Source organism: Macaca thibetana, chromosome 6 (assembly GCF_024542745.1).
Source record: "Macaca thibetana thibetana isolate TM-01 chromosome 6, ASM2454274v1, whole genome shotgun sequence".
Taxonomy (NCBI): domain Eukaryota; kingdom Metazoa; phylum Chordata; class Mammalia; order Primates; family Cercopithecidae; genus Macaca; species Macaca thibetana.
In genome coordinates this window covers 103,869,049-103,890,659 of record NC_065583.1, presented here as the reverse complement: position 1 = coordinate 103,890,659, position 21,611 = coordinate 103,869,049, and the positions used below count along the sequence as shown (strand labels likewise).

The following is a 21,611-nucleotide window of genomic DNA, read 5'->3' as shown; positions in this document are numbered from 1 at the left end:
CATCCAAGAAACTCTCGCGCCCTGCGTTTCGCGCCGGCAGCGACGCTCGGAGCCCCACCTGGGCCTCGGAAACCTGGGTTGGCCCGGAAGACTCGGGAGGCTCAGAGCTCGCGTGGGGCGCTAGCGGCGCCCCAACACGCCGCCAGCATGCCGCCCCGTCGCGGAGACCTCACCGTGCAGCCCAGAAACCGAACCTAAGCCCAGTGCCGGGCGAAGGGCCCACGCTTCCCGGACGCCGGGACCCAGCCAACTGCAGAGAACATAACCATTCCCAAGACTGGCCCCTCCCCTCCCCCCAGGAGAACCCTTCCGCCGTTCAAGGTCACACCAAAACCCATGATTCTCTGTATCACATACTGAAAATGATTTTATTTTATCCATTTACATTTAACTTGATATAAACTTGTCCGGAAAAGTCAAATAATATGCTTTATATTAGCTCAAACATTTATTAAGAAAACCGAATTCCATAAATAAGCACAGACATTAAGTTAAAACATATCACAAATTGACCAGTATGTAACAAGAATGCTTTATCTACACAAAACATCCTATTTCACATGTTTGTTCATTCTTAGAAAGCGCTTCTGTTCTCTGGGTTTGGATTTGACCAGCACATGCAGAAAGAGCTGATTGTGTTTCTCTGTACAAAGTTGCAGGGTTGTAGATGTCCGAGTGCCCCCGTCGGCGGCCAGCAGGTGGCCGAGGGGCACGAGGGACGACAGGACCACCACAAAACAACCAAGGGCACAGAGCAGCGAGAAGAGAGAAACGGAAAAGGAAGCAAACAAACCCCAGTCCTGAAGGATCCAGAAAAGAGATGTGGCTTTTGCTTTTACAAAAGAAAATTTTGCTTACACGTTTATTTTATTCTTCCTTATAAAGACTTATCAAAATGGGTCAGATCACTTCTTCCTCATCACATGACTGCTTTAGTCTACTCCAGCCACCCAATCCACTGTCACGTTACTCCTGAGAAGCCTTCCCTTCTACACCCTCACACAGTTGTGCTTAAGAAAATAAAAATAAGATAAAATAAAAATAAAAGCGTTCTCTTGCAAGCCAAGAGAGGGCTGCACGGATGTGACTGGGTGGACTGGGCAAGGGTAGGGTAGTGGGAGAGGAAAGAAAGACAGGATCTCGGAAAGTACAAGGATAAATCAAATTATATCAGTTGGGCCCTCAGATGAGGCGGTTGGTAGCAGATGCTTGTCCTCCTTTAAGACAAAAATCCCTAACATTGTGCTGTCCCTTGAACACGTCCGTGTGTGACCTAGGTGCACCGTGTCTATGCGCGCGCGCGTGTAGCGTCTGAGCGTGAGCGAGAGTACGAGTGTGTGTGTTTCTGCCCACAAACCAGTCCATTGGTGTCTGATTTCAGATCCTGAGTCGACTCCCTGGTACGTAAAATGGCGGGAAGGATGGTTTTTGCCGGGCGCGGGAGGAGGGGCGCGAAGTGTGGGGAAAGACTGGACCAGAGGGGAGGCGGCGGGCGAGGGGGGTCGTAGGCGTCGCGTCGAAGGTGTGGGTGGGAACGCCGCCAGTCAGAAGGCCGGGAGGAGGGCGCGAGCACGGCTAGCGCGAGAGGGGAGGCCGGGGTGGCGGGAAGGGTGGGCTGAGGCGCTGGAGACTGGGCCGGGGGCGCAGCTGGGTGGGAAGGGAAGAGGGGCGGCCGGGAGACGGGGGACCGCGGGCGAGCGAAATCAGGTGGAGGGGAGGCCTCGCGGGCTGGGGCTTGGGTTGAGCCCGAGCGAATGGAGGAGAGAGGCGAGGACAAAACGAGACGGGGTGGAGGCCGGGGCGGGACGGGGCAGGGCGCCGGGGTCCGGGCGCGCGCCGGATGGGCCTCGGGGCGGCCCCGGGGGCGGTGCTGGGGGCGGAGCGGGCCGGGGCGCGGCTGCATTAAGTGAAGCTCATAGAGACTGTGTGCTCTAGCGCCTTGCGGCGGAGGGAGGCGATGCTCGTGCCCCGCCACACGTCGCTGCTGTCCGGGGAGCTGCAGAGCTGGGGCGAACCGGAGACGTTGCTGGGGCCGGGGAGGGAGGCGGGCACCATGCCGGGGAAGGCGGGCTGGTAGAGGTGCGACTGCAGCCCCGCGCCGTTGGAACCCGCCAGACTGTTGGACAGGCCCATGGAGTTGGGCGGCGGCCCGGCTGCCAGGCTGCACTGGGACAGCGACTGCGCCATGGCCTGCTGCCTGCCCAGCGCCGGCGGCAGAGGCAGCTGTGACACGCCCGGCATGGCGGCCGCCGCCCAGCGGGTGTCGTTGGCGTGGAAAGAGCACAGGCTGTCGCCCATGGCGGCGGCAGCGGCGGCGGCAGCCGACGGGAACTGAGGCAGGCCTGGCGTGGGGAGCAGTGTGCCGGGCGCGCGGAACACGTTGGTCGTCTTCTTGCGCTTCTTCCACTTGGCGCGCCGGTTCTGGAACCAGACCTGGAGCGGGCGGGGCGGGAGACAGACAGGGCGCTATTAACCGGCCCGGCGGCTGGGGAGTTGGGGCTTAAGCCCCAGAAACCCGCCTCGGATACAGCCGCTCTGCCCCGGGAGGAACAAGTGCCACCGGCCCGACAAGCCCCCATACCCAGTCGGAGACCGTGGCTCCCCACCAACTCCTGCCAGCTGGCGCCCCCTGCACCCACCAAGCGCGGAGTCCCGCGCGCCTGAGAGCTCGTGCCCCGGAGCGTTTACGCACTGTGCAAACACACCAAACGTGTGCAGTCTTCACCACGCCCCTGCACATTCTGTGCATTGCACAGATTCACAGGTCTGCAATCAGGCATGTGTCAAAGCTCGACCCACAGGTGTACAAATGAAGATAAACATGTGTACCCATGTGGCTTAATAGCATGCCTTATAACACTGATGGGCTATAGAATTTTCAGAAACGCTGGAAATTTGGAAATTGATGACGGGCCGTGGATGCCATAGTCAGTTTCAAAATCGAAAGACAAAGGAAAACCCCTAAAGCCACGGTTGACAGAGCGGAGAGGTTAATACAGTGATCTGCGTGGGAAAGTGCGCGCCACTGAGCTACAGTGTTGTTTGGGTCGCCACCATGACTTCCGATTCCTCCCATACTGCTTGGTGCTACTGCCACAACTCTCCGTGCCTCATTCCCAAACCACTATATGGACACCCTTTTCTGGGCTGTACGAGTGTGCTGGAACAAGTTACCGCAGCTCACTGAGCCCCTGGAGCCTTCAAGCCTGTTTTTTTGTGTGTGTTTTTTTTTGTTTGTTTGTTTTTCTGTTTTTTTGAGACGGAGTCTCGCTCTGTAGCCCAGGCTGGAGTGCAGTGGCGCGATCTCGGCTCACTGCAACCTCCGCTTCCCGGGTCCCGGCTCAAGCAATTCTCCTGCCTCGGCCTCCCGAGTAGCTAGGATTACAGGAACGCGCCACCATGCCCAGATAATTTTTGTACTTTTAGTGAAGACGGGGTTTCACCATGTTGGCCAGGCTGGTCTTGAACTCCTGACCTCGTGATCCACCCACCTCGACGTCCCAAAGTGCTAGGATTACAGGCGTGAGCCACCACGCCCAGCCAAGTCTATTCCTTTCACGAACTTACTAAGGGTCCCAAGTAATAAGGCCTCCAATTCCCTCAAGTCGCCCCCATTTCATCTATAAACTAAAAACAAATTTTCGGACCAATACGAATTAAAGGATGTCACATTTCACCACGAGATGTATGAATCAAATTTAATTTTGCTCAGACAAACCCAAACGTCCTTTTTCAGGGAAATGAGTTTGATAAAATATACTCCAAATGAAAACGGCCTTCCTATTCTTTTTTTTTTTTTAAACAGTAGCCCAGGAGTTACAGACCCTGCCAGGCTAATTTGCCTAGGCTTGTCAAGCCCTCTATCACAGAAGAAGAGTTCTGCCTGAAAGATACCACATAAGCTGCCAATCCAAGATAACTCCCATCTCCCCCTATTTGAATGTGATCTTTTTAAATGACAATAATAATAATTATTATTATTATTATTATTTGCCAGCAAGCCTGCTTGGAAGACTTGCAGTTTAAAATCTAGTCATCTGGAGTATACTCTGCCTAAATATAAATGATGTGGGACACGACTCAGGTACTGAGTTTCCTCTTAGAATTTGGCCAACGCAATTTGACCACCATATCCGTGGCAAAAAACGTTGTGCATCCGTTAATCTAACCTATTTAGTGTTTACTCTGCAAGCTAAAGTATCAGGGGTATGGACATACCTGCCCTCAGTCTTGGTGAGCCAGTAATGTTCAGCGGTGTGTTCATGCCCAGGCAAGCGTAGACGTACTCTACGCTTACCAGTGTGAACGGTGTTGCCATCTAGAATACTCCCCCAACTTGGGGCCGGCCCTCGCCTTTCTACCGTGCCTGCGCCGTCGCCTACCACTTTCTTCCTGTGGTTTCTACCCCATTTTGCAGATTGCTGCGTATCCCAGTGTCGGCGATGGGTAAACAGGTCTCGTCTCTTCCCAGTTGCAGCCCCTGAGCTGGTGGCACAACGGATTAATGAGGCAGCAGGGCTCTAGATGGTGAACGGGATCAATGAGACCCAATTGAGCTGTTAGCGGTCTTAGGCGGAGAGCAACTCTCAGGAGGAAAGGAAGGCACAGCAAGAAGACCTAAGGCCGCAAGTCGCTGTGCAGCACCCACCCAAGGCTGGACTCGGGGACGGTGTCTGTGACTAAACAGTTCCTATACCTTACACGCAGCACCCGGATTATGTTTTGAAAGGTGTGTTATAAAAATCAAGACCCGTTCCTAACAACCTGCAAGTGCCAGTGAATCCCAAAATGTTTGTTTGAGGGGAGGAAGTGTGAGGGGAAGGAGCAGAAAAAAGAAAGAGGGGGAGGGATAGCCCAGTAGAATTTCAATAGAAAATGCGACTACCAGAATGGTTTCTGAATCTAGGATCTGCTCAGGCACAGGCGGAAAAGAACAGCTGTTAAAGAACTAAATATTATAGAAATAATCGAAAAATCGTGCTCAATTATGTTTGAGGGTTAGTAGTCAAATGATGGCTACAAATTTTTTTATGTTTCATGGCTTACTGGGACTGGGGAAAAAATCTGCATGGGGTCTGAGCACCTCCGTTCCAAGCTACGATGCATATGTTTTTTAAATGTGAATGTTTCCACTTGAAAACTAGAGCATGACGGATTAAAATGCAGGCAAAACCTAAGGGAGATTTTTAGAATGCACAGATGACAACTCCAGGAAATATATTAACCACAGCCACAGGCCAACTTTGTACTCAGTTTGAAATGCAGTTCTTCTTGGAAAATGCTTAATACAACAGTGAGAATCTAATGGAGGTTGGAATCTAAAAATCCACTTTCATGATATCTGCTGTTACAGTAATATAGACATACTGTAAATGTATTTTAAAATATATAGCCCGTTTAATTCCCCAACTATAAATGACTGAGAAATAGAAAAAAGAGGGAGAGAAAGAGAATATTACTTTTTCCCCCCCTTGAAGCAAATGCTTTATGAAGATCTCATTGGAATCCAGCAAATGATTAATGTGAAGATTTTGGAGGAAATCTGGGGAGCTGTATTAAAGCCTAGATCTCAGGTTCATTTCGATCAGCCAGCCGTGAACTCTGGGCCGAATTCATTACACTTTAATAGTGCTGGGAGAGGAAGAAAATGCAATTTCTCATTCCATTAGAAAACTAGAAAATACTCTCGGCTTGTCCCCCTATTAAGATGTGGCAGGTGACAGGGCCATTCTGGGGGACACGGTCAATGGAATTACAGCACATTATTTTTGTTCGTATAAAATATTGAAAGGCAAGCCTGACTGTGCAGAAGTTATTTCACTGATTTGGTTTTTATGTAAATAAAATATTGAAAGTTAATTAATCCATGCTAGAGACTAATGATTATGCTTATTATATTGCATTTGATCACATAATTTGCATGATTCTCACATTGCTGCTTAATAAGCCATTCCAGGTTATAAATAATTCTGAAATTGGTTTCTAATAATGGCATGCTATAAAAGGAATGGTTTTATTACACTAGCCAGAAAAGAGGAGCGATATCAGACATGGAATTGGCCTCCATGTGAGTAGAGATGCTTTAATAAATACTTAAAAGTGTGACATATACCAAATAAAGATAAAAATAAGTATATTGGATAATTTAGTCTAGAATCAAAAAGCATCTTTAAAAATATACAATTGCAATGAATTAAATGTTTAGATAATTTTTAATCAGCGCAGTGGCCTACATACTGAAAAGAATGTGTGGCAATCTGTTAACTATAAAGAAAACTATGAAGTACTGATCATATAAGAACATAAACCAATTACTATTTAATTTGAATTTGGTCAAGGAGCAACGGTACAGTGAATAGTGAAGTAAATACATTTTCCATAAATTATTTTTGCATTACATTACATAATGTTAATCATTTTGAAAAGTTAATTAAGGTTATGTTGATCTGATTACTTTTTAAACTATGGAACATTATTTTTAAAAATATTGAAATTGCCATTCTATTAAATTGTGTTTATCAGCAGGCTCAAGCTATTATCTTTGCTTGAACATTATGCTGGAACAATTAGAGTACTTTGTCTCTTTCTTCTTGCACATTCTTTTGTGTACTTTTTGAAAATAACTTTCTGTTACATAGCTTATATTTTATTTCATTTACAACTTTTTCTGTTAAAAGAAGAACTGTCATTAACCTTTGGAAGACCTAATAAAGTTTAATAGACCTCGTTTTCTTTTTTCATAAAATCAGTTGTTCAATTATATTTTATTTGTGATTCTAAGTTCTATTTTAATTTAAACTAATTGCCAGTATGTCTAGGTTAAGACACAGCATTTTCCCCTTTAAAACAAGAATTAATAGATAGTATTTCTCTTAAGAGACAAAACCCCCAAATTTATGAATTTCTAACTTGCGAGATTGAACCTACAAGCAAGCACTGTCATCAGTGTTGATGGAAGTATTGCAATTGTATATTTATGTAAAGGTTCAAACTCAACTTCAGATATTTTCTAAAAGGTGAAAAATAAAAATTTTGAAGAGCATTACTAATACATGTTTACAGTTGCGCAATTAGTACTCTTTCAGTGTGTAATTTTAAAAGACCATGGTCTAGGCCTTTCACTAGCAAAAACCACCCAGACTTATATTGAATAAAAATGCTAATTATTATGTTAATCAATATTACTTTATTAATTTGACCATTTTAAATCCCCAATGATATTCATTTGCTATTAGAGCAGAAGCATGCGCTATTTTTTCCGTTTAGACTGTCTTTAAAATGCCGAATTGAGACAGAAATATTCAACGCTGTGATTGCGGACGTTCTCATCGCTTACTTCTTAGATCATATGTAAAGTAACTAAGATCTTAAAGTTAATTTTATAAAAGTAGGTAGCACTGGTTTAACAAATTGACCAGGTTGATGACACCCAGGATATCGTACAGAAAATACCACCGTCCAAGACGGCAAAGGAAGATTTTTCAGCACCCTGGATAGCTCAAGGGTAAGTACCGGCGCTTGGAATTTCACCTCCAGGCACCTGTCCATAAAATATTTGATATGTTGTCTTCATTCTTTCAAAAAGAGAGAAAAAAAAATCTGGGTTTCACTAGGCTTATACTTTTATTCCCCAGTTTTCAGAAAAGTTATAGGTGTGATTTTCTAGGTTATATATAATTTACAGCTTGGAGAGCGGTTGGAGGAGAATAAGGGGTCAGCAACGATTTCCTCTACTACCTGTCAACCTTTCCCGTTTTGAATGCCCCTTCTTCAGACAGGATATCCACAACAGAAAGCCTTCATTCCCCCTCCCCCACCCCAGCTTCCTTAGAGGACTCCAAAACAAAACAGGGCTCACCGGCTGTGTGGCTCACCCAGCGCACTGGTAGACTACGAAAGTTCAAACCCCTTGCAAACATCAAAGCTAGGAATATTTCGCCTGAGTGCAGAGGGAGGGTGATACTTAATAAAGCCACGCCGTGAAACCTGGGTATAGCACTTTTTTAAAAGGCGCCCATTCGCCTTATTTGCTCTTTTCTCTTGTTCTCTGTATAATTGTTGCATTCCTCCTTTCATCCAAACGCTTACCGCAAACTCATTAGGGGGTAATACTTGTCAATAACGCGAGCAGGAGTTGAGGGGCTCCCTCGGCTGGGCCGCCCAGGGGGCGCTGAGGTTGCCTTCTCAGGCGGAGGAGGCGAACCCTGTAGCCCGACACAACGCGGGGCTTCGATTTTTAGGAGCTTCTTCCGGGATGTCGCTATACCGGCCGGAGACAGGGGCCTTGAGTGTCCATTGGGGGATGGCGATGGGGACCAGTTTCCGGGTAGAGAAGGAGATAACTCGACACAGGAACGCACAGGCAGCCTGAACGCAGCCCAGGATCTCGACAGGGGAAGGGAAGACCCTGCTCCCTTTGCCCGAATCCTCCCGCCCCGTCCTTGCCTTCTGTCCCAGAGCCCAAGCCCCGCGTACCTGTACTCGGGACTCGGTCAGCCCGATACGCAGTGCCAGCTCCTCACGCATAAAGATGTCGGGGTAGTGAGTCTTGGCGAAGCTCCTCTCCAATTCGTTGAGCTGTGCGGGGGTGAAGCGCGTCCGGTGGCGCTTCTGCTTCTGTTGTCCCTGCTGCTGGCCGGCTTGGCTGGGGTTCGGGCCGCCCTGGGGCCCGGGCTGCTTGTCCGGGTCTTTGGCGCTCACCGCCAGCGAGGCCGGAGTAGAGCCCACTGTGGTGATGTCCTCCCCGGGCAGCAGAGTGGCTCCCTCCACTGGGTCAGAGTTGGGCGCCAGGTCCCCCGGATGGCCCCCGGGGTCGGAGCCCCCCACGCCCAGCCTACACTTCACCGCCTCCCGGTGGCCCAGAAGCTCGGCGGCATCTTTCATACCTGAGGAGGCAAGGGGATCGCGGTCACTACTTTCTTGGAGATGCCAGGAGGGGCTGTTTTCCCCGTGCAGCCTTCCTTCAACCCGTCCTCTGCCCCCTCTGCACCCACGCTTGCCCTAAGGAAGAAATTCCCAGGGTACTCCGCTGGGTTCCCCAGAATTTGGACAGCCGGGTTGGAATAAGGGCCCCTTGCCCTTTCCGCAGCCGGCTCCCGGAGTAAACAGCGCAAGCTTTCGTTTGTCCCACAATAAAACACTCCCAGTCCGGGCAATGAAACATGCCTCTGAATCCCTTCCATAAACCGTACCCCCGGCGCCCCAGGAAATCGAGAGCAAATGTTTGAACACAGGGGTGCGCGGGACAGAAAGAAAATTAATTCCTCGGTTGCTTCGGCACCTGCGCTTCGGCAGCCTGACGAACTCTACCTCCGGCCCTCAGCCGATTCCCTCTTACTTTCGGAAGATGAATAAGCCTTCAAGCTTTCCACCCCCCGAAATCAACCCAAATCAGCTCCGCCTCCCCCTCAAATCAGAGAAAGTGTTTGGAAAATGGAATCACATCCATCACCAAAGATTCCCAATCCGGAAACCCAGAGCCCAGCAACCCAGATAGCATTAAGGAAGCTCGAGTGAACTCTATGGACAACCGTGAATCAAACTTTAGAGATTTCAACTTTTCTTTCCAGAGAAATAAAAGTCGCATTCCTCACAGCCATTGGCAACGCCGAATCCCTTGCAGAAGCTGGGGGTGGGGGGATGACTGTGAGATTGAATTTAGCGTCTCTCCTTCTCAACCAGCACACTTAGCAAATCCGCCTTGATGGCAGCAGCTTCTCCTTTATGCCAGATTTTTTACAAATTACACCACACTTAGAAAAGGAGGAGAGAAGAGGGTAGTGGGGAGAGAGAAACGGGGGCGGCGGAAGGAGAAAGAAATCCCAAATCAAAACAAACAGGAGAGAAAAAAAGAGAGAAACACCTCCTAACAAATTATCACGGGGTATATCGCCTTTCAAAAAAAAAAAAAAAAAAAAGGTGGGGGAGGGGTGAAGAGAAAAATAAGAAAAACAAAAAGTAACAACATTCCCCAACTCCTTTCTTGGATCTACATATTCCATAGATTTTTTTTTTAAGGCGATGTTAAATCAAATTAAACTTTAATGCAGCACAATTACTTTTAAAGAAATTAGTCCATTTAGGTCGCATTAAGGTAAAATAAGGAACAAATTGACAATTTCCTGCCCCGGCTTCTCCTGGCTGCCCGGGCGAGAGGCGCGCACTCACCTAGCCTGGCGTCCAGGAGGTCGGCGTGAGACAGCATCGCGCACCGCTCCAGGGCGAAAGCTGTTCCCCCCCAAATTTTAGCGGCTTTAAGTTATTTAAAATAGATATAAGCTATAAGCTATATGATATAGATATATATAGATCACCTAAATGAAAGAAAATTCGGTTTGTGGTTAAAAAGGGGGCTTCTTGCATTATAATGTCCTTTAGAGAGACGGGGAGGTGCTTAACAGTTGAATGAACCCGTGAGCAGCTCGGCGAGGGGACCAATCAGGAGGGCAGCCTGCAAATGTCAGCGCCCGGAGAGTCCCCCACTCCGCCCGCCCGCCCGCCTGCGCCCGCCTGAAGGAGGCGGCGGCGGCAGCCCTGGCAGCTCCAGCCCGGAGCAGGAGCTAAAGCAGCGTCAGCCGCCTCTGCCTCGCCCTGAGCTTCTGGGCCCGGCTCCCTCTAGTTCTTCCCTGCGATTTTCTCCAGGCTCCCCTTTCCTTCCCTTTGGCCTGCCCCGCGCGCTTCAAAGGCGTAGCTCTGTGCCTCTGAGCTAGCATCTTCCTAGGGCAAGGGCAGAGCAGGGGCCAGAGCGGGCCGTGACCCTGGCGTGACCTGAGAGTCGCCCCGACCTGCGCGCTCTGGGCCTGCCGCTCATACTAGCCCTCCAGCCCAGGACGCGACGAGGGCACACCGCGGCCTTCAGACAGCGCCTGGACTTCGCCGTGTCTCAGCAGGCCTGCGCCTAGGGTCCACGCGCCCTGGCTGTGCCCAGGGGCCTATAAGAACCCCAACCCCACTGTGGGCCTAGAGGGCAAAGAGGAGTCGGCTTCCCTGGCACCGCCAGCGCCTGCTGTCGGCTTCGGGGACCCTCGCGGAGTGTGGGTTCGAGCGCCCTGCACCCTTCTCACCCGGCTTCTTCCCTGATGCCGCTCTTCCGCTTGGCCCACGCCCGTATCCTCGCCCCTAACTCGCTCTTTTGGTCAAAGTTTCTAAGTTCAGCTCAGCTCCCAACTCCACTTAAGGCTGTAAATAAAGTTAAATGCTCTTTATTTTCCTCTTGAATATGTTAAACTACTTGAACAATTTAAAGTGCTTTGCACAAGTGAAGCGAACCATTTCTAATGTTCTGATTTTTCAGAGCCAGCCAACAACAAAGTTTAGATTAGTAATATATTTCTAACCAGAGTAATTTTCAAGATCATTAGGCATTTATGTAATTAGTGCCAAATCTATAAGCTTTTATTACGATTATTAGAGTAAAATCAGTATAAATTTGTACTAATTTACTACTGTTTAGACTTGGCTGTCAAGCCTAGAGGTTCTTATTGTAAATGATAACTGAGGAAATTAAGTGCAAAATTCTGTACCGTTTCTGATCTGCTCCTAAACAATCCGTTTCAATTGTATTTGTAGCAGAACATAATGCCCTTTTAAAGTTATTTGACTTGTATTTTTATTTGCAACACAAGAAAAATGCCCTCTACCCAGTCACAATGAAAACTGATATTTACTACTCCCAACTTGATTAACATTGATTTTTAATTCGAGAGTGATGCAATTAAGATTATTCATTTAGTGCAAATAAACCTTCCACAAAAGGGTGGCCCTATGAAGTCTGTTTTAAACAATACTGAGCAAATGGCTTTTTTTGTTCGTCGTCCAATTGACTTACACAAAACATTGAAAACGCTGGCTGAGAGCAGATGCGAGAGGAATTGTGTGTGTGCGTGTGTGTGTGTGTGTGTGTCCTCAGCTGTATGTGTGACAGAGACCGAGCAAGGAGACAAAGGAGGCGGCAAAGCGCACTCTGGGGCAGTTTTGTTTCCTCCTTCCCTCCTGCAGCCCGTTCGCCTCCTCCCGTGCACACACACGTGCGCGCGCGCACATATGCACACACGTGTGAATGCAGGGTATTGGCCACACCAGTTTCTTCTGAGCTGCGGAGACCGCTTCCCCGGAAGCTCTGGGCCCGACTGGGCTTCAGCGGCCGCTGCAGCTGCTACCAACGCGGCCTATGTGGGGCTGGGTGCCGGAGCGGTGGACTCAGGCTCGTGGCGTGTCTGGGAGCCGCTAGGGTTGGTTTTTGGCAAGCGGTCGCAGCCCTTTTTGAGAAACGCTTTGCCTGGGAGGAGAATTCTGAGACCTAAAGCAAACAAAGTCTCCCCAATAAAAGCTTCCTTTGCCACCTCACAAAACCTCAAATCTAGAAGCTAGAGCGCTGGGCGCGCACAGCAAAAGGAGGCCGGACAGCAGCCGAGGGCTGGGCGGCGTGCGCTCAGAACGGTGCTCAGGAGTACGCACCGGCCTGTCCACGTCCAGGGACTCGCAGGAGGTTTCTGTCCACCTGGGTGGGGATTGCAGGGTGTCCACACCGGAACGCAGGGGGCAGAAGTGGGGGGAAAGTGGCTAAGGAAGAGACAGGGAGGCCTGGCCCCAGAACCCTGCTCACATAAATAGGCAGGTTGGCCTGGTCCGCACGACCTGGCTCCACACCCTGTCTGGAGGGAGGGAGAAGAGGCCGCGACCTGGGAAGACAAGGATAAGGGCGCGGGGCCGTGCATATCCACGTGCGTGAACACAAGCACTAGTGTCCCCATCCCACAGTCGCCCCCGGAACGGCGCCGGCTGTGCAGCATCCTCCCACACGCACTCGCTCGTATATTCTGTTTTGTTGTATCTTTCAGGTCGATAAATAAATGCGTAATAGTTAATGTGAAGACACATCAGAGTAATAACAACGGGACGAAATCAAAGGATTATCCATCTCTGTTAGTAACCGCTGAATAACAATGTTGCGGCGTGATTGATAGCCCGCTTCATTTTATGACTTTTCTATTGGTCTTGATTTTTATAGCAATATAAACAAACTAAATCATTTCTTCCAAGACTTCAGAGCATAAGCATCTCGGGGTGGGGGGGAGGGGAAGGAAAAAGGAAAGGGGAGAAAAAAAAAAAAGAAAGGGAAATTTGAGAGTGGGAGGGGGGCAGTGTGGGGCGTCGAAGCCGGGAGGGCGCAGGCTGGAGTTGGAGCCGGGTGCCGGCGGACAGCAGGCAGGGCGAGGAAAACCACAATGGTTTGGATGTAAAAAGCTCGCTCCTGCACCCGGTTCCCTCTGGCAGCTCGTTTTGGCCAATGTCTGAATCCACCTGGGTAGCGCCTGAGATGTATTTACCAGAGTTTTATTCCCCGTCATCTTCCCACGTTCCTGGGGCAGCCGGGAAAGTGCCGGTCAGGCCCATTGCTGTTGATAATTTAAGGCATTTCCCACATGATCATGGGAACTGAAGTCCCTAACAAGGCGAAGCTTTAGCGCAATGGCCCCCAAATCTTCGGAATGACAAGAATGTCTTCAGAAATCACTTCAAAGCAAAGTAAAAGGATTTTCTATGACGGATCCAGTGATTTTTCCTCAATAAATAGGTTTTAGATTGTTACACACACGTAGAAGTGGAACAAAGGGAACTACCAGAAAATATATTGGTTGCCCTTAATAAAATTTATTTAGACAGTTTACTTCTCATAAAAAATAGAGATTGAATTTTGTACAAGATCCTGCCAAGGGACGATGCACAGGGAAATCATTTTTTTCTTTCTCCTTTTCCCCCCTTCTCTTTTCTAACGAAGCAAAAAGAGCGTTCATAGGTCAGGCAATCGGCTCCTGACTCCAGCCGCCCTGCGCGCCCAGACCGAGCCAGAGAACTCCGTAGCTGCGAGGAAAGTAAAGTCGGCTTGCTGGGAGATTTAAGAAAAAAAAAAAAAAAACTTGATGACTGATAATGTAAATTATAAGCACAGCAACTATCAAATCAGTGTCTTTACTCCTGCTTTGCCGTCCAGTTCCAGATCAAGACTTAGAAATGTATGTCTAGACTGGCAAGTGGGGTGGGATGGGAGACCCGGGCAGCTAGTGCCTTCCAGAGGAATTTGTGTTGATTAGATTTGTAATTCTGATTTTCTCTCTAATCGTATTTCTGCATTCATTGTGAATCCTTTGTAGACACAGAAACAGACAGAATAAAAATATATGCCGGGTGTTGTTGGAAGAATTGGGTAGTATGCCCAGAGCCCTAATTGCTTTTCCACTTACAAAAACCTCGGAGGTTTATTAAATGTAACTTTCGGCTGCTTGAGTTGTTTGTAAACTGCTCTCTTTTCTTTGCAGACAGTGGGCTGAAATATGGCGCGTTATTATTCACATTCCTGCTATTAAATGCTTAATTGTAACATTGTTCCCTTTAATGAGGAGCTCCTCCCTCAATAATTAACGATCTCACATTTTCCTATTTTCTTGCCTGATGAAAAGAATCAATTTTAATTCGTGGTAAATTACAGCCATGCTTTTGGGTATTATTTGCTTACAGAAAACAAATCAAGTGACTTGCACACTCCTGTTTACTTTTCCAGATATGTAACAATCCAAACGCAGTGGCAAATCAGATGTTCCTCAGGCCTACCTCAGAAATGGAAAAGAATAAAGGGTGGGAACCCATGCTAGAGGAAAATAAGAACTCTCTCAAGTCCACTGTGCTCAGAACAATGGTGACCACTTTTCCCCCACATCCTGCCCTGGGTACCAGAACCTACACTCCCCCCAGCCTCCATTCTCCCCACCTGACCCTGTCCCAGACTGGGGTTGGTGGTCTGCATCTGGCCACTCTGGAGTTTGAGACTGCTTGGTGTATGGCTTATTTTGGGGGAGTCATTTCGAGGGTGGGATGACGAGTAGGAAGGAGATCTGGGACGGCGGCCAAGTCTCTGTGAAGGGGTAAAAGGCATTTCATGCTTCTCTGCATAAAAGAACTCTCCTGAGGTTCCCAGCAATAGAGACCAAAGCCGAAGAGGATTCTTGTCTGAGTGCCCCTGCCCGGCCACTGCGAAAGGGTCCTCCGCTCGCCTTTGGGAGAGGGCTCTGGAGGGCAAAGTGAAGCGTCTTTAATCCCTCTCAAACAGGCCTGGGGCCGGCCCACATGTGCATCTTCCTGGCCTCCCAGGGCTGGGGGCACACGGACTCCAGGAGACTCTCTGCCAGTTGTCCGATTGATGTCGCTGAGGGGGTCTTGTGGCTGCAACAATTCTGCCTACAAGACCCAGGATCCCCAGCCTCGGAGCCAAATGCCAAGCAGTGTTCCGGATCCACACTCGGGTCTTTCTTTCTTTTAAGCGCCGGGAGCAGGCTGCGTGTGCATGACACGTGTACTTGTGTGTGCTTGTGCGAGCAGTGCGTGTTCATTGCTTGTTCACTGACACGGAGGGGGCGTGCCAGGCGCTGCGGAGGGGCAGAAACCTGCCCCAAAGAGTCTCATTTCCTATCCCACCCAGAAGCCTTTGGCAATACACGAGCTCGATATATACATTTTTCTTCTTTTCTGCAGTAAACAGTTTCCCACACATTCGAGTTTGCAAACTTCAACTAGACAGTCCACCCGCCTGACTTTTCGTGGGCGCAAGGGCCGATCCCTTGCTTGTTTTTTCTCTCATCTTTCCCTTTTTACTACTGGCTCCCACGGCCCTCCACGCAGAAAGCTCAACACAAAACAATGACGGATTAGTATCCGCCCCCTGACTGTGCATCTTGCTTCTCTCTCTCTCTCTTTTTTTTTTTTTTTTTTTTTTTTTTTTTTTTTTTTTTTTGCCTTTCGCTCCGTAATTTTAATGGCCCCAATTAGCCACACGGAATATAATAAGTGACACGGAGATTTTGTTTGCATGTGTTAAGTTCGTTGCTTTTCTGATTTCTATTTACTCAGGATAAATAATCATATATCAGTTATTCAGTTAGGTGACAAGGCTAGTAATTGGAATAAAAAGAAAAACATCTCATCCTTATCTCTTTCTATAACTAGATATAGCGCTAATAAGACTGCATCAATCTTATCTAGCAAATAAATAAAATAGACAAACAAACAAATTCGCCTCCAACAAGTTAATGCGGTGTATCTGAGTGGAAAGTAGATATTTTCACGCATTCTGGAGATGAGGAGTGACTTTTAATAAAATCACAAGAAAAACAAATGTAATTCTGTAAGCCATTTCTTCGAGCTGCCAGCGCTCTCCCACTCCCCGCTCGCTCCCCGCCCGGCTCCTACGTCCCAACCTTTTTCTTTTCGCACGCAGTTAGTACCAGGTTTGCCACAGACGCCGGAGCTCGGCCGCTCCAGCGACTCTACGCTTCGGGGGGTGGTGTGAGGGAGGGAGGTTGAGTCTATGGGTGAAAAGCCTTCCTCAAATAGGATTTCATCTCCCTATCTTTTCCTCCTTGCATCTCCTGCCCTTACTCTTCCCTTTCCCTCTTCCCTTTCCCTCTTCCCTTTCTCTCCCTTTTCCCCTTCTCTTCTCTCTTCCTTTTCTCTCTTTGCTCCTTTTCCTCCTTCCTCCTTTCTCTCCCTTTTCTCCCTTTTCGTCCTCCACTCCTTCCTCTCATTCTCTTTTCCATCCGTCCTCCCGCCCGTCTCTCGTTCCCCTTTTCTCTCCTTTCTCTCTCTCTCTCCTTTTTCTCCTTCCCTCCCTCTCTTATGTCTTCTCCCTTCCTCCCCCCTCTTTTTTCTCCCCCCCTTCCCAGACCCTAGTCTCCTCCCCGCAGCCCGAGTGCGGCTAATTCCGGGCGTCTATATTCACTCAATTAGAGAAATCTACAGAGAAGATCGATCTTCCATCTGCAGACATGCCAGCTTAACAAATTAGATTCTTGTTTCGTGCAGGTGATTTGGTGACAGTTGGGGAATTAGAAGTAATAAGTTGTTGTGTTTGAGCCCGGCCCCCGCCCCCCGCCCGCGCCCCTCCCCGCCCGCGGGCCCCTCGGCCGCGCCCGCCGCCCGGGCACCCCCTACCGCACCCCCCAGCCGGCCCGCGCCGCCGCCGCCGCCGCCGCATCCCCCGCCGTAATTAGTGCTGCTGCCCTCCATGTGGGCTCGATTAAACCGTGATTTAGCCGAAAGAAATATAATTATGGCTGCAAATAAAATAATCAGCATTGAAGAGCGATTTCCTTAATGAGATGGAGCGGTTGCACGTCACGGAGTAAAGGGGTCTCATTAAGAGGTGGTAATGAGGCTTGGGTGGATGGTGCAGTTACAAAATAGCCCAACTCCTCTGCAGGCCGGGCCCACCCGCCCGAAGTGGCCGCCGCGTCGCCTTCTAGCCGTCCGGAGGTGCCGCGGTCCCAGAGGGCACTCGGGCCCGCCCCGCCCGGCCCCCAGAGGGCGCAGCGCCTGCAGCGTGGCCTCCTCCCGGCGCCTCCCGCGCCGTCGGACCTGGCAGGGGACACAGGCGGCCGCGGCTGCGAGGGGGCCCCGCCAGCCCGGCCCGCTCCGCCTCGGCTGGGTCGCCGGGTTGGCACAAGCAACTGCTAGGCCCCTGGACTCTGGAGAAGCCGGCCGGAGGGAGGGGCCCCTGGTGCCAAGGGGCAGTCCAGGAAACTTCTGAAGCAGGTGGAAGTCCTCCCGGGTAGATGCGAGCTCAATCGGGAAAAGGGTGTCACAAAAACAGGTGCTCAGAGGCAAGGGTGCCACCACGGCACCCCAAAACCCCAGGTCAGCTCGCGCGGACACTGCGTCTGGGAGTCCTGGAATGGAAGGGCCTCGGGGGTTCTCATTCTCTCCAAGTGTCTTTCCAAACTTTATTAAAGGGCTGAAAAGGCAACAGCTCTGTTTTTACTTTTTTTTTTTTAAGTCTAAAATAAATTATTACAAAGGTTCTTAAACGGGTACCTCTGTCCTTTCTGGTTTATTAGGCCCAGGACGACCTATGAATTCCTTCTCTGCATCACGGTGTATCCATGTGCATGCTCCCAATGTCCAGAGGTGGTGATACCTCAGTATTTATTTCTAATTAAGTTGTTAGCCCTCTTCTGGACTCAGTTTCATCATTTAGACCCATTCTCAATGGAACAAGGAAATTTACATTATTTACACAAGGTGACCAATGAGGCAGTTGACACACTTTCCTTTGATCATCCAACCAACATTTGCTGAGCATCTACTACATGTTGGGCACTGAGGGGGTGAGAGACAAACAGAGGGACAGACGCTTGGCCTGGTAGAGCTCATAATGGCCTGCATTGAATTTTTTTCCACTACAGTAGACTGTGGCCATCAGGATTTGTATCTGTAGGAGGCAAGGATAACCCAGGAGGAAGCTCGATTTGTTTTGGTGGGCTCTCACCCTCTCTTACCTTCTCAGTGTGTATTTTCTTCTCACCCAGAAACCTGAGATCTCAAGGAAGAAAGTAACTTGAATGAACTTTCTTAGGTGTTACCAGTTAATGCAATATCCTTCATGGAATGTTCCTATTTTTGTAAAAGGACAGCAAGGAGAGGCACATTGCCTAGATAAGTGACTTTTCCATATCTGCCTAGTGCTGGTGGGAGACTTGAGACAGAAGGATTTGGGGGTTAGTGTTATCCAAATACTGGTTCTCTAATCAGCCTCACCAGTGCTGATGGAAACTCTTGCATATTTTTAAGAAACGTTTTTTTGGGGGTGTGAAAGCTATGGCCCACCTCCCATTAAAATGCATTTATTTACCAAAAACTTTGGGGGGTTCAAACCCCTCTTGAGCTGTTGATGGGCCCCAGGTTATAAAAAAGTGATATTTGGGTGACAATATATGATTATCATCTTCAGAGAAGAAATAATGCAAATCTCCAGAGGAGCTCTACCAATAAGTCTGAATCTAGGGAACAGTTGGGTGAAGAATCAAAAAGAAATTGTCAAACCAGTAAGTTCCAAGAAAACAACTGGCTAGAAGATGCATGCAGTCTAACAAATTTATAACAATTTCATATCTTCCATCTGACCAAAATATAGATTGATATTAATCCAAATCTATATTACATGTTTTCATGTTGCAGAGAATTGTCAGGAAACCTGCTTTGTTGATGGGCAGCTCTTGCTCCTAGAGGCAGGCCCTGGGCAGTCAGCACTCTGGCTGAAGAGATCAGCCTCATACAGTGGTGGGTCATAAATAAACAGACCTAACCCTGGGTGGAGGTGCAAGTGAATGTGATTAAAATTCAGTCGCTGGGACCACAGAGAGTGAAGGGTGATTAAAGTCTGTCTTAAGCCTACTAAAGCCCCCAAATCCAGACCTTAAACTAATTCTCTCATTCACTCCCCAAAGGCATTTCACACATTAGGGCCTGAAAGCCAGTAGCGGGGCTGCCTTCTTCACCCTCCTGTGCTTTCCTAAGTTGCTGACATATGGAACCACAGAGCCTTTTCCGTGTAGGAGATAGCTCTTTCCCAACTGCTTTAGAACAAGGATTTACTCTACTCCCCCTTAATTTTTGAGAGGTCTCCAAGTCACCCATTAAAAAGGAGATGGACTTTTACATATACATTTTCCTAGCACAATTTTTTTTTCACACTCTAGGAAGCAGCTATGGTAGGGAAGGGAATATGTATTAGTTAGGATACACAGGCTGCTGTAACAGAGACCCCAGATTAGAGTGGCTTAGAACACATAGAATTTTACTTATCTCTCACATAACAGCCCATGAAAAACATGCCAAGGCCAATATGGCAGGCAGCTCTAAAAGACTGGGAACTTAGCCTTCTTCTTCTGTGTGTGTGTGTGTGTGTGTGTGTGTGTGTGTGTGTATTGACAGTGGCTATTCATAGGCATGATCATAGTGTACTGCAGCCTTGAGCTGAGGTGATCCTCCTGCCTCAGTCTCTCTGGTAGCTGGGAATATAGGCTTGGCCACCATGCCCAGCCCAGCCTTCTTTATTGTTTTCTGTCTTCCTTAACACATTTTTCCATCTAGTAGCCTAAGATGGCTGCTCCAGCTCCTGCCATCACCTCTACATTTTGGGTAACTGGAAACGGAGATGAAGAGGAAGGCTCATTCCTTTCTTTTAAGGGCATGGCTCAAAAATGCTTCTATTACTTCCTCTCACAATGCATGGAACAGAATTTAGTCACATGGCCATATCTACCTAAATAAAAATTGAGTGCTATAATTTTTACTTGAGCTAGTTAAAACATGAGAGAGAAGGCTCCATGGTTTTCTTGATCTGGGAGGGGACAAAAATGCTATCTTCAATATGGCCCTCATTTATGACTTGGCCCCATCTTTACTTTTCTCCAATACTTGTTCTGGAAAAAGATGGAGTGTGTTTGCCAGAAGAGGGATGGAAGGTGGAAAGTGGAGGCAGAGGGGCCAGGTGGTAGCCTAATGCAATAATCCAAGGGGAAAATGATGACTGCTTGGACCAGAATGAGAGCAGTGGAGGAGGTGATAAGTGGTTGGAATCTAGTATTTCTTAGGAAGCCTAGGATGTGCTTCTAAATGTGGGGTATGAGATTGAAGAGCCAAGGATAATGCCATTCATTGATTATCTATTCATCCATTGACTGTTTTTCTAGAGACAGGGGTCTCGCTATGTTGTCCAGGCTAGCCTTGAGCTCCTGAGTACATGGGATCCTCCCACCTCAGCGTCCTGAGTAGCAAGGACTACAGTTACTCACCACCACACCTGGCTCTAAATTGTTACTGAGCACTGGCTGTGAGCCAAGCACTGAGCTAGGGCCTGTGGGTACAATAGGTATAGTCATGCTTTTATAGTTTACAAAAATAGCCAGCAGAGAAGTAAACACAAGTATGATGTACGTAATAAAAAGCAAGTCCCAGAGGCTTTGAGATAATAACTCAGAGGAAATAAACCTAGTCTAGGAGTTTGGGAAGTGATGTCTAAGCTGAGACGTGAAGGGTGCATAGGGAGTGGTCGGGAAATTGAGGTGAGCTGGGGCCATAAGGGGAAGCATGTTCCTGTAGAGGAATTCACTTTAAGCCCTACTTCCCTCCATGCCTTCATGTTGTCTACTTGGGATAGAATGAAACCCTGGACTTAGTTTATGCTTAGTTCATGCTATCTCTCTGAAGAGAAAATGCTTTTTGAAGTTCAATTCAAGTTAATTAAATTCAATCAACATTTGTAGGTTCTGGGCCAGGTTCCCAGCCCAAAGACAATAGTCCATGGTACCATTTAACTGAGAGCAGATAATAAAATTGAAATCATTGAATTTTAGGAAAGGCAGAGTTGTTCTCTATGAGATCAGGCTAAAACTCAAAGGATTTCAACATAGGAAGATGTGCTATGGTGTGACATGATCAAAATCTATACAATTCAGGAAGGCAACAAAAATCTATACAATTCGGTATGGTGACGAGAGTGTAAATATAGATTAGGAGACAACCTACAACCTTTGTTGAAAGCATTTAAAAAGTCCTTTATACAGGGGAAATTAAACGTGTGGAATGCATTCCCTCCAAGAGGTCGTAAAATTACTATATTTGTTGGGATAAGAGTTTAGTGGCTATAAAAGAAACAACAGCAGCAGTAACAAAAACCAACAGTGGCTTAAACAAGATAGAGGTTTCTCTCTCCCTTAATAGTCTAAAGGTAAGAACTCCAGGACTGTCATGGTTGGTCTATGGTGTCAGAGACTCAGCCC

At 48.2% G+C, this 21,611-nt stretch overlaps 1 protein-coding gene across 1 annotated transcript; it reads right to left on the bottom strand.

The window, feature by feature from the left end:
* Nucleotides 1–349: 349 nt before the first annotated feature.
* On the bottom strand, nt 350–10,368 carry OTP (orthopedia homeobox). Its single transcript, XM_050795706.1, has 3 exons — nt 10,168–10,368; nt 8,476–8,885; nt 350–2,433 (listed from the first exon to the last, which is right to left on the bottom strand). Exons 1-3 carry the CDS (start codon nt 10,202–10,204, stop codon nt 1,903–1,905), a joined length of 978 nt encoding a protein of 325 aa, XP_050651663.1. The 5' UTR covers nt 10,205–10,368; the 3' UTR covers nt 350–1,902.
* Between the last annotated feature and the right edge of the window lie 11,243 nt (nt 10,369–21,611).

Excerpts from the sequence above, each read along its gene's own strand:
- OTP (XM_050795706.1), bottom strand. The coding sequence starts at position 10,204 with ATGCTGTCTCACGCCGACCTCCTGGACGCCAGGCTAG. Across the intron at positions 8,886-10,167 it reads CCTCCTGGACGCCAGGCTAG|GTATGAAAGATGCCGCCGAG; the intron begins GTGAGTGCGCGC and ends TTGCCTCCTCAG. Across the intron at positions 2,434-8,475 it reads TGACCGAGTCCCGAGTACAG|GTCTGGTTCCAGAACCGGCG; the intron begins GTACGCGGGGCT and ends CGCCCGCTCCAG.